We start from the raw sequence: 12177 nt of genomic DNA, 5'->3' as shown, positions 1-12177 counted from the left end.
TAATCTGGCAAGAAGCCATGTCCTTCTGGGTAGCACAGAGTACTTTTTATTCCCAGATAATTAAGGTCACTCTAACCTTAGAAGCATTTAGCATTTTGCATGTTCAGGTTCATATTAATGACCATTTAAAATTGTTTTAAATTCTGTGATGTGAAGCTTTTTAGCTTTTTCTTATCTGCACCAGAGTTTCTGTTATTGCTAGAAATATGGGAAAGGACAGCCAGCCAGGGCTTGACTGTCTTGCATAATGCATAAATATTTACATGCCAGCTTTCACTAGAATACTGACACTTCTGATAGGCTATCATTTCCATCAGGCACATAAATGAGGTGGTGAAGATAGAGCTTCATATTTTTTTCTTTTTATGCACCTTCTCTGTCTTGCTGTTTGAAGTACACAGTTGAACAAATGCCAGATTAGCCATTAACTAAACCTACCGTTATACTGGCTAGACTCTCACTTATGTCCCGTTCTGTAAAATGCTGTCTGCCAGCTGAAAACACATTAAAAGAACAGGGTTTGCTTTACTCCAGACTAGATGACAGTTGTAATTGAACATCAAGGAAGAAAGAAAGTAGTATTTTGCCTTAAACCAAACCAGACCTTTCTGTTCTATATTCTTTACCAAGACTTCAGCTCCCAAATACAAAATGATTGGTTTCTTCTTTTGACACGCAGGCTTACTCCAAGTCGGTTGTTTGCATCATTGTGTCAACATTCGTGGGGACTGATGACAGACTATGAAATCAGTTGTGCAAATAGCAAGGGAACAAGGTGGTTCTTGACAGGGAGGCAGCAAAATAATAGTGGTTTCTTACTGGAGGTAGTAATTATGTGTGTTACTTTGAATTTTCTGGTAATAATGCAAATATATTCAAAGTAACTCCGAGAGGAAAAATTCTAACTTTTAAAGCTTTCAGAAAAAAATATTCTTTTTCTTTCATTCTATAAAAGTTCTAAAATACAAAAGCAGCAGTTTCTAGTGATAATACTGAAATAACACTGCAAATTTGCAGTGGTTTATCCATTTGCAGTGGTTGTACTTCTCCCATGCTTAGCCCTTGGGAGGTGGAGTAAGCATGAGAGTTACGAGACCCAAAGTTATCCAGTGCATGACCCCATAAGGAATTTGGGCATGTTGTTGTGCCAGCCTGCTTTGCCATGGGGTGTATGATACTGGCTATTAAGATGTGATGTAGAAAGAGTATCTGCTTGGGTTTTCGTTTTGGTTTGTTCTTTGGGTTATTTCCCCCCTCCAGATTCATCATCCCCATCTGCTTACCTGCTTCTGTGTTTATTTGTAAAACTTAGTTGATGATAAATTTTTCTAATAGGCACTGCTTTGGAGTTTTTCTGTAGATGTTCACATTCTTGGTTCTTTCATTATCCATTTGCTTTCCACTTTGATAGACTTGTCCACTGATTGATGCAGTCCTACACTCATTATTTTCCATTTCCTGGGCTGTGATGTGATGTGAGATTGTGTATCTCCCCTAGGTGAGCTGGAGTATATCATCAGTAGCAGAAGATTTTCACCTTTCATTTGCAGTTTTCATTATGGAGTATACATTTTGCTTTAGAGACTCAAGATTCACCTCAGTGAGCAGAATAAAATGTTTATCTTCCCCATTGCTGAAGGCAAAATGTTAAAGTTTATGTTGATTCAACACTACAACAGGCAGACTGCTTTAAGAGACATGCTTTGATTAAAAAGGCTACGGCTTTTCACAAGAAAACATTTTGCACTACATCATTAAGGATTTCAAAATGGCATTTGGAAAGAACACATGCAGGACTTCCTATGCTCAAATTTCACTACAAATGATGCAGCTGTAATTTAAGCCTTATGAATTTTGAGTGCTGACAAGCCAGCAGATAATATTTTCCACTGTATATTCTTCTTTCAGCTCCATTGATTTACACTTAATGTTGTTATTGTTTGTCTGTGTGAGATAGGGAAACTTACTCTGATTGGCTCCTTGCAGTTCAGAATGAGAAGGGAGATCTTTCTGTGGTTTCTACATTGGGTGACTGATTTCTGAAGTTGTAGTAGCAGTAGCTGATCTTGTCTTTAGAGGCCTGTGTGGCCAACAGTTGAAAGGCCTTCACTTCTGAGTGAAGCCTGGAAATTAAAAGCTCTTGTAAAACTAGTTTGATACCACTTTGAAAAAAGTTTTCTCTGTGTAACCCTGTTTTCAAAAATTTCAGGAACCCTTGAGCAGGCAGTTTCTAAAACTGCTTAACTTAAAGGGCATTTTTAATTAATTATGGAAGAACTTATAAAATTATTTTTGTATTTTTGCAGTCTCAGTAAGACTTATTTCTAAATGCTTAACAATTTTCTCATTATCTACAGGTATGCTCAGCAGATCATACTGTATTGTAGGAAGTTTAGGCAAATTTTATTGAACACGTGCAAAATGCTTTGGGGAAAAAACAAACATAGATGTCTGAAGTAGATAGAAAAAGGTATTTTTGACTTAGGTACATATTAGAAAAGTAAAGATCTGATAAGGTCATAAAGCCATTGAATGGTTTGGGTTGAAAAGGACTTTAAAAATTGTCTCATTTCAACCCCTCTACCACAGGCAGGGACACCTTTCACCAGACCAGGTTGCTGAGAGCCTTGTTATCCTGGTCTGGAGCACTTCCAAGGATGGGGCATCCATGGCTTCTCTTGGCAATCTGTTCCAGTGCCCCACCATCCTCATAGTAAAGAATTTCTTCCCAATAGTCAATACAACCCTGTCTTCTGTCAGTTTGAAGTCATTTGCCTTGGTGTTGTCACCACATGCCCTGGTAAGAAGATCCTCTCTGGATTTCACAAAGGCTCTCTTCAGGCCTTGGGAAGTGCTAGGAGATCTCTCTGCAGCCTTCTCTTCTCCAGACTGAATACCCTCAACTCTCTGTGTCTGTCTTCGTAGGAGAGGTCTATGTCCCTCTTATTCTGGGGGCCCCAGAGGGCAGTGCTCAAAGATGTTGGCTTCTCTACCATGGCTGCATTGTGATTAAGGAATGAAGTATGCTTCCAGTTATTGGACAATGAAACCAATGAAGGGAGTTTGAAAAGCTGTTTCTTCTACACTTCAAGCTCTTTAGTTTCCATTCATTCTAGCTGGACTTCTGGGTGCTGTGATTTTATGAAAGATTAGACTCTGTGGATTCAGGTACTGTATTTTACAGTGTTGTAAAAATAAATAAATAAATGGCACCCATGTAATAAAAAAGTTGAGGTTTAAATGTTGTGGCGATAAAGACTTTTTGCCTTCAGTAACAACAGTGCATTTTGTGCAAAGGTGGGAACTATGTGGGAAGTGTAAGACAGTTGAACCTTAACCATTCATTTGCTTGTTTTTAAGAGCCTGGGTTTTGTAAATGATGTGAAAGAGAAGAGGGCTGTTGTCACTTAGCAACACTTTCTGGTTCAGGAACAAAATGTTTCGCTGTTGGAATCTGTGCAGCGCTGCTACAAAACATTCCCGGGTAGGAGCAGGGGAGCTCTGTTCTGGAGAGCTTTGGTGCAATTGAAGTCAAGTGTTCCTGTTGGTGCATTTGTGAGATGTATTTATGCTGTTTTTCATGACCTTTAAGATTTTTGTTGTCTATCTCATTGTTTGTCTGCCGTGACCATTAGCCAAGTAAACATTTCCAAATGACTTCAATAAAGAAAAATTATGTTTTATATTAATGGTACAAAATAATTTCTGCCTTAAATGATTTGTGATACTGCACTTTTAAGTATCAGTCATGGACAAACCTACTGAGAGGTTTACATTAGCATCCCTAGAGGAAAAGAAGCCAAATGCTTCAATGTCTGAAGATTTCCTGACTTACTGCTTTTGAGTGATGATGGCATTTGGCAATGTAGCTCTTAATGAATGTTAGCATGATGAGTGTAATTAGAATACATCTTTCTTTTTTAAATGCTCTGTTTTTGCTGAGATTAAAAATACTGTCAAGCAATCATACTTCTTGAATGCAAAATGAAATTGGCTCTGTTCCTCATCATCCTGTTAGTTAAGTCAGGAGGTTTCCAGAAGGCGAGCTGGGTCCATGTTTGCAGCAAGAAGCTGAGAATTGCTCCAGTTTTACTGTGTGCCTTTGGTTGACTATGCTTTTCAATGTACATATACAAGTCTTTTGTCAGTGAGTCTTTTTGTTGCTAGTCCATGACAAGCAAAGAACTGTTCTCACATTCACAAAGGTATGGTTTGAAAATTAGTTACTTTAAGTAATGTGCTTTCAAGCATGAAACTGAAAAAGCATCACCTTCACTTAAAAGATGCAGCCAGCAATGCAAAAAGGAAGGTTACTTCCTATTTTATTTCAACCATTCAAAAGGCAAAATTACAAACCTTATTATGATTAGTTCTGGCTGTAGGAGGAATGGGGATAATCTAGCACAGTGGCTGGAAAAGCTCTCTGCTCTAGAACTCACTTGATTGTGAAAGTTATCTTAAGGAATAGGAATGCTTCTCCAGTCCAAGTTGAAATTGTACAGTTGTTTTTGCTTCCAACATGAATTTTTGATGTGCCTTTTGTTCTCTGTTACGATCTTTGATATCCTTATGATAACTGTGTTGCAATAGAGGTGATAGACCTCAGGCACTCAGGCCTGGAGATACATCCAGAGCTGTTTCTCTGGATTTGAGATGCCGTGAGCTTTTATAAGAATCACAAATGTGAGGGACAACTTCCTGTGAACCATCACAATGGCCAAAGGCTGAACTCTTGACTTCCGAACAACAGGAAGAGCAGTCCCCCATCTGTCTTGGCTATCCATCCAATTTATTCCATACAGGAAATTCTGACTGAGAATATTTTGGTTATTTAAAAGGTGACTGATGAAAAGATAAAAACTAAGATGGGAAGTGTCACTGCTTCCATGTCAGTATACAAGATCATTGCTGACTTGAGTCTGATAATTTCTGCAAGGATAGGTGGGTCTTAGTCAGCATTCCTGTTTTGCTTTCAGTGTGCCCATCCTGATTTATTCTGACTGAGAAAGCACAGTTTGTGGTAATTTTGGTGCATATATAATAGACAATTTGTACAGTGGTAGGTGGAGGTATGGCTGGACTGCATCAAATTCGATGGAAAGGTTCCCAATGACTCCAGGGGACTTTAAATTACACTCTGAGCCACCAAGTACTTTAATGTAGGCTTCAGTTCATTATTTCAGGATCACTGCTATCAATGAAACTGTTCAAAAAGGTAAAGTTAAGCATGTACAGCATTTACAGGCTTTGGACTATTAAGACCGCTGGTTTTCTCCCTTTTTCTGTTTTCTTCCCTGCATCTATATATGCAGATAAACATTCTCCTTCCCTAAATGTTCCCTAGCTAAAATTTGCTAAGTATACTTCTTTCTTAGTGAAGAAGGTGTACTTAAAATAGAGAACGCTAATTTATGCACGGTGAGTAGGTCAATGAGATCTCAGTAGGAAGTATCACACTTTTTTATGTAAAGAGCAATGTACTATTTGGTGGGTGGTTTTGGCCTTCAATTTCCTCCCTCCAGTCCTGTCTTAGGTCTGCTGTGCAATCTGAAATGCACAGTCAGTGGTCATACCCACATTTTAAAGGCTACCTTTGACTCTACATGCAGAGGGAACCGTACTACATTTTAGATTACCTTGTGAAAGGTCTTTTCCTCTGGATCAATGTGTATTTTTAACTTGTTTGAAACGTCCATTCTTACGTAGCATAGCTTGAAAGGAGATTAAATGAAGAATGCATTTTGCTTTCCAGTTATTAGCTGAAAACGTGGCTTTTTATTTTTGTCTATAATAGTAATGACATTGTAGTAATAGGCTCAGCTATCTTGAAATTTTCAGTTACAATAAAAACATTATACTTGCACTTATGGGAGTTGTTCTACTCATCTTGTTCTCTACTATTATTTTTCTTGCAATTTAGCTTGATTGGTCATGTTAAATTAGTTGGAATTTGAATGTTATTTCATGCTAGTTCTATGCTCTGTGAGCTTTCAGTGAGTTTCTGGGTACAGTTCAGTAATGCTATGTTTTTATTCTACGTTTCTCAGATTTAACTCTTCAAAAATTTTCATCCACACCTATTTTAGACAGATAAGGTCAAATAAGTCCAGATAGAATAGCACTTCAGGAAGTCACTGTCCCTCACATGTCCACTGTGCTTCTATGCCAAAGACTGCTTCCACAGCAGTGAAACCAGTTAAAGCATTGGGATACATATGTTTACACCATGGCATAAAGCCTACACACTTTCTTCTGCACTCCACAATAAGCCACCATACTAAAGCCACTACCAAAAAGCTGGAAATTGTAATGTCTTGGATGACTACAACAGTTAACTGAGAAGGTCTGTGTTGACTTTTCTTATCCTCTCTTCATTTAGTGTGTGTAATGTCGTAGCAAGCAGGGGCCATTAAGTAAAAATCGAACACATTTTTAGCTACTGGCATCTGGTGTAATTTGTCCCACCTTACCCTGTTTCTGGTCATAATCCAGGGCTGCTAATTTCCTTAGTAGACTGAAAGCAAATTAGGAGATAACATGCCTAAGAGTAGAGGGTAACTTCTGAGAATTTATGGATCTACAGATTCTTCGCTGTCTTTATGTGCTGCAGGTTACAAAGGTTGGATCAAATTTGCTTTGGATGGTGCCTTCTTTGAAGGTTTCTGTAAAGACCTGGCTTGTTAAAGTTTTATTTTAGTGGTAATAAGGCCAGTTTGATGTTACTAGATGAAAGGCTTGAATAAAACACATAGAAATGACCGTACTTCAAAAATCACTTATGGAGCCATTATTTATCTGGTCATGTAGCCACGTAGTATTTCTGGTAATTCCATATTCTGTGGATTATTGCAACACAATGACTTGTCCTTTTTGCAGCCGTGCCAATGTGGCATTGTGTACTGGCATAATAAAGTTGCAACTTGGATATCAAAGGAAAATCAAGATGTTTCATCAAGAGGCTTCAATAAATTCTTGATCTTACTGAACTGGCTCTTATTAATATGTTGAAGGTGATGAGAAAATTCTTTTGAAATGTTAGGGTTAGTGAGGAAAATAAATTTTTAGAAGACAACTTGCTTCTCTGTAGCAGATAGCAGCTTGCATAAAGGAGCTATTGAGGACAGTAAAATTCCAAGCAGTTTTGATTAAGAGATAATCTATTGCTCTCAGCTTGTTTGCTTTAGATTTAAAGTCTGATAAAGATGGGTGGGAGTCATCCCTGTCACTCCTGTGGGATTTTTTTCACTTTATTTTGATTCATACCTCAGCAGAAGTATGTAAGTAATCTTGGCAGGTGGGAGCATTGGTTGACTGAATAGTAAGGTGTGCCTTCAAAACTGAAACTGGAAGGCAAAGGACAAAGACCAGACAATTTGTGCAACTGTCTCCCAGGCTGTCGTGAGATGATGCTGCCAGCAGTTTTATCCATACATATAACTCTTCTACAAGGTCAGGCAAGATCTTGTTCCTTCTGGCTGCTAGTCCAATTCTGTGTAGGAAAAAATTGCTACCAAATGTCCAGCAAAACCTAGCCAAGGCACCCTATACAGGGATCTTTGGAAAGGGGAATGATGTCTTGGAAGTGACCAGTGGTAGGTCTACCTCATCTCTCTGGCTACTTCTCTGTGTATTCAAAGAAGACAATACTGATGGTCGTGGCATGACCTGGTCCATAGGTAAAATGCTTCTTGGGGAACAGCTTGTGGGCTAGTAATACATGATATTTTCTTGTGACAGGATTTATAAACAAGTATGTACTAAATGCTAGAAAGTTAGAGAACCTGGAGTAGATGGAACAGATTAAGCTGTTACTGTGCCCATTAAATCTAGCTCATTCCAGTTGTTTTGAGTGTGGCCAAATGGATTAAAACCCATGTAATAAATTTAAATCTCACCAACAATTGTTGTAAATGAAGAATAAAAGGGCATTATGGGGTGTAAGTACGGGAGCATAATTTTCTGTCCATGTAGACAAACCTCAAATTAGCATACTTATTCCTCAGTAATGATGTAATTGTGAATTTGATGTCTGTCACATTTCAGAATTGCATGGAGCATTCTGATTTAAAATGCCTCATAATGCTGCTGCTTTTCCTTTCACCAGAGGCCAGCAGAAACTGTAGATGAAGAAGAAAATGTAGAAGAGGAGAATGACAGGGGAGAGGAGGCATATAAAGGAGAGGAAGAATATCCAGAAGTGAATAGAGAGGAAAGTGAGGAAACTGTTAAAGAAAGAATTGAAGTGGAAGAAAACAAAAAGAAATTAAATGAAAATTATGAAGATGAAGCAGGAGAAACACAGAATGTTGACCAAGCAGAGGGAAAGGAACCTATCCATTTAAATGGCAAAACCAATGAAGGAAATTGTGAGGGAATGGAGCATTTGAACTACCAAGGTGATCTTCAGTCTGAAGAAGAAATAAAAGAGGATTCTGGCAGTCAGAACCAGGTGAGTGTAAATTCTTTTAAACTGTTTTTCTTGTTATTGCTCCTCATTAATCTCAGCCTTATGCTTCTCATCTGGTCTCTAAGTAGTTAATTTCTGATAAAGTCCTGAGACCATTTATGAGAACTTCAGTTTGTGGAAAAGTTGTTTTCTGTCTGTATAGATCAGTTTCATCAGTAATTACATTATATACCCTCCAACTGAGAAAGCAGATGTTTCTCACTATTTGATGGATCTGCATCTTCTACTTTCCTTAGTGTGCTAAATTTTGAAAAAAAAGTAATGAAAAAAATTCTTGCAATTTCCAGAAAACCAGAATCATTATATATTTCTACATTACTTTTTCTTTTAGGACAGAGCAGATGGGTGTGTTCATGACCCCACAGTGCCTCATTATTTCAATGAACTGACTTTCACAAAAGTTGCATTTCATAAATGCATTTTGCCATTGTGTTGTGGAAGTTTCATCTTGTTCTTAGAAATTGAAAAATACAGTTCCTGTATGACACACAAGTATATTTTTCAATTGAGAGAGCTGAGTAACATGACATTTTCTTGGGCTCTGAATTTATTCTGTGCTTCATATATTTGAATTTTTTTTTGTTTTAGAAAAGCTGAAGTTATTTATGGAAATGGAGAAAGTGAATGAGCATTCGCTTTAAATGCATATGTGGGTAACTGGATGCTTGATGAAAGAGCTGTAGGGGGGACCTCTAATGTGAGTGCTTTCTCATTTGGAAGATATATAAGTATAAAATAAATGAAAATTTTAACACCATCACTCTTTGAAGACATTTTTTTCACATTTAGAATACCTTGTGGAAATTTTAATATGAGGTGCTTAATGCTGTATTGAAATTAAGTGAAATCTTTGATACCCAATGACGTTAACAGTGCCTGTCCTTTTTCTTGAGGTTGATCCCAGTCTTGAAAAAACATCAACAAATCCAAGGGTGACAATCACCAGCCCACAGGAAAGTGAAAAGAACGACCAGAGCAATGACTATGCAGCAGTTGCATAAACAGGAAAAATGTAATGAGCAGAAAATGAGAACGGAAAACACTTTAAATATAAACCATGTTATTTTTTGTCGTTGGCAACTTAAATTAGGGAGGCAGGTTGAGTACCCACGTAATGCGATGATGATGCTCTATGGACTGATGAAAAACAAGCATTTATATCTACTAGAAGAATATAGAATTAGTTTTAGGAGGTGAGATTTTCTCATAGGATTTGAGGGGGAAAATGCAGGAGTACTTTATAGTAGTATTAGAAATAAACTAACCATTTTGTGGTACGAGATAGTTAGCAGCAATAGAATAACCAGAAAAACAACACTGTTCCAGGGAAAGGAAAAGAGACCCACCCATATTCAATGTCAAAATTCCTTTGTTGATTTGTTCAGGAAAAGAAACTATTTTTTACCTTTTAACTAGGACATGTGTATTTTTTCCTCTACAATTCCACATAGGTATAAGGTATAATCTTGAGGTATAAAATTAAGATATAACTACAATATGTTCCTCACCTAATGGATTTATGCCCACAGAAAATGATTTAGTATAATGAGGGGCCAGTTCAATATTACTAAATAGTCTATTTTCAGTATATTAATTAGAATTATTAGGTTTTGCATACATAAATAGCACTTACTTAACACTATTAATACATGTGGACAGCCTACAATATTGCAGCTTATTTCCATTTAAAACAGAAAATTTTGTTGATTGTCCTGCAATAGTGAGTTATTGTCATCATGAACAAAGGAAGAGTATGTAGTAGATTAGTTTAAAAAGTTGAATTTGGATGGATTTGTAATTCAGTCTAAGAGAAACTTAATTTATTAATGAACTAAAAAAAAGAATGTGCCTAGATTCAGACTGAAATTGCCATGACACCATTGCAGTTGATGGAGCCATTTTAATATGTGAGACATCAGGATAAGCCCACCAGCTTTCTGTAAAAGTCAGGAACAATTATCGCCTTTATGAACCCTTTGCATAGCCTTAATGGTTGGAAGTGTGTCATCATCCTTTTGAGCAAGCTATCTCCCGATAGGCTGTGGCTTAATATGCATTAGTAAATAAGGCATTGATCCACAGTATTAGTTCACTTAATGACAGTGATTCCATTGGTCTTATCATTTCTCTGTTAGTTATGGGAATAATTTGTTGTTCATAGAAATACAGCCCTGAGCATAATTTTATTAATTATACAAAAGAAATAGTGGGTTTCCTTATCGTTAATGCTAGTAAATTATTACTATACTAAACTTAATGTCATTTTTGTTGATTTCATGCCATTAAGACAAGAATTACATTTATGAACAAATTGAACTTGAAGCACTGTTTAAGGAATGTGAAGATCCACTTGCTATAACTGAAACTCAAACATCTTCCCTTCTTCTACTGATTATTAAGTGTATTTTTCCACTGTAGTAGAAAATGTGGAGATCCTTCAGCATATTTCTGCTGCTTTGGCAATATTAACTATAAAAGACATGTTAAAAAAACATATGAACAGGGTTAGAACAGTTTGCCCTGTGGAATCTCTGAATTGTCTGTGAAACCTTGAAACCTTCTATGAAACCTGTAGCTTCTGTTGAGCTGTCTAAGATTGAAGGGAATATTGCATTTGTGATCAGTTCAAAATAACTCCTAATTTAGCCAAGCTCTTAAGCAAAGTATGCACACTTCCTTTTTTTTGTAATGGCAATTAAACCTATATTCAAATATATTTGATTTCTCTGGGATTTAAAAGGCATTTATAGTTAAGCAGAAGTAAAAACCAACAAGCTCTTCTCCTCAACAAAAAACAACAACAACAAAACAAACCTGAATCAGAATGGATAAAAATAACTGTGAGTGACAGTGAGGTAAAATGACAAAGGTACCTTTATTGTTGGTTTCTATTTATAGCTTCTGAGTGCCAGCTTCTGTAATTTCTTTTCTTTCCCCAAAAGTTTGGTATTTTCCATGCTTAAAAGACTTACAGATATCAATAAGAATAATTTAAAGGATTAAACTAAATTCTAGGGAAATGTAATATTACCATTTTCCTTCATAGGAGCATGAAATTCCTGTGAGTGTTACTCGACTTTGAAAATGTTTCCCCCTCTGTTCTCTTGTAAGAAAGGATATCTTTCTTCAGAAAAGCAAATCTGACTTTGGAATTAGAAATATAACCATTTTATCATTCACCTTGCTACACTGGCAACATGAATGTCTATCAGGTTCTTTTATTTAGGGAAACTAGTTTATACCTAACAAATAATTCTAGTAGAAATTAAACAAAACTGATACAGCCTTGGTCTTGCTAATAGTTTTTCTGTCTTGGTCTGCTGTGTGTGATTGCTTAACTCAGTTTTACCTGAGAAATACATAATTTTGTAAAGTTTATATAATGTTATTTTATTACACTTATGTGCAACAATTCTGAGGGTTTTTGTAATAATTGTTTTCTTGTTTTGCTTTTGTTTTTAAAAATAATTTGCTATTAAAGAGAACTAGTTCAGACATTCCTGTGTTTTCTCTCATATCAAGGCCTGTTTGTTGTTAAATCTGTCTTTGGATTACTGACTTTATAAATTTGGTGATTTTGCAGCTGACAGGATTCTCCCATAACCAGTACTTTAAAAAAAAAATCAAAAAACCAACAAAAAATGGATTTGGCAGTTTTTGTATTGCAACTGTGAAAGAAAATACATTGACAATTGAGCTGTTACACAGTT

General features: G+C 36.5%; 1 protein-coding gene across 1 annotated transcript in view; it reads left to right on the top strand.

Annotated features, from left to right (window-relative positions):
• Nucleotides 1-11880, top strand: part of DCDC2 (doublecortin domain containing 2) — a 53986-nt gene extending 42106 nt beyond the window's left edge. Inside the window, exons 9-10 of the mRNA XM_005525247.3 lie at nt 8105-8449; nt 9361-11880. Coding sequence (XP_005525304.1) covers nt 8105-8449; nt 9361-9468 — 453 coding nt within the window. The 3' untranslated portion in view covers nt 9469-11880. The remainder of the gene's footprint in view (nt 1-8104; nt 8450-9360) is intronic.
• Nucleotides 11881-12177: the final 297 nt, after the last annotated feature.

The sequence above is a fragment of the Pseudopodoces humilis genome, chromosome 1, assembly GCF_049639895.1.
Source record: "Pseudopodoces humilis isolate 2021_Gansu_Grassland_sample_001 chromosome 1, ASM4963989v1, whole genome shotgun sequence".
Lineage (NCBI taxonomy): Eukaryota > Metazoa > Chordata > Aves > Passeriformes > Paridae > Pseudopodoces > Pseudopodoces humilis.
This window is presented reverse-complemented; position numbering and strand designations above follow the sequence as displayed.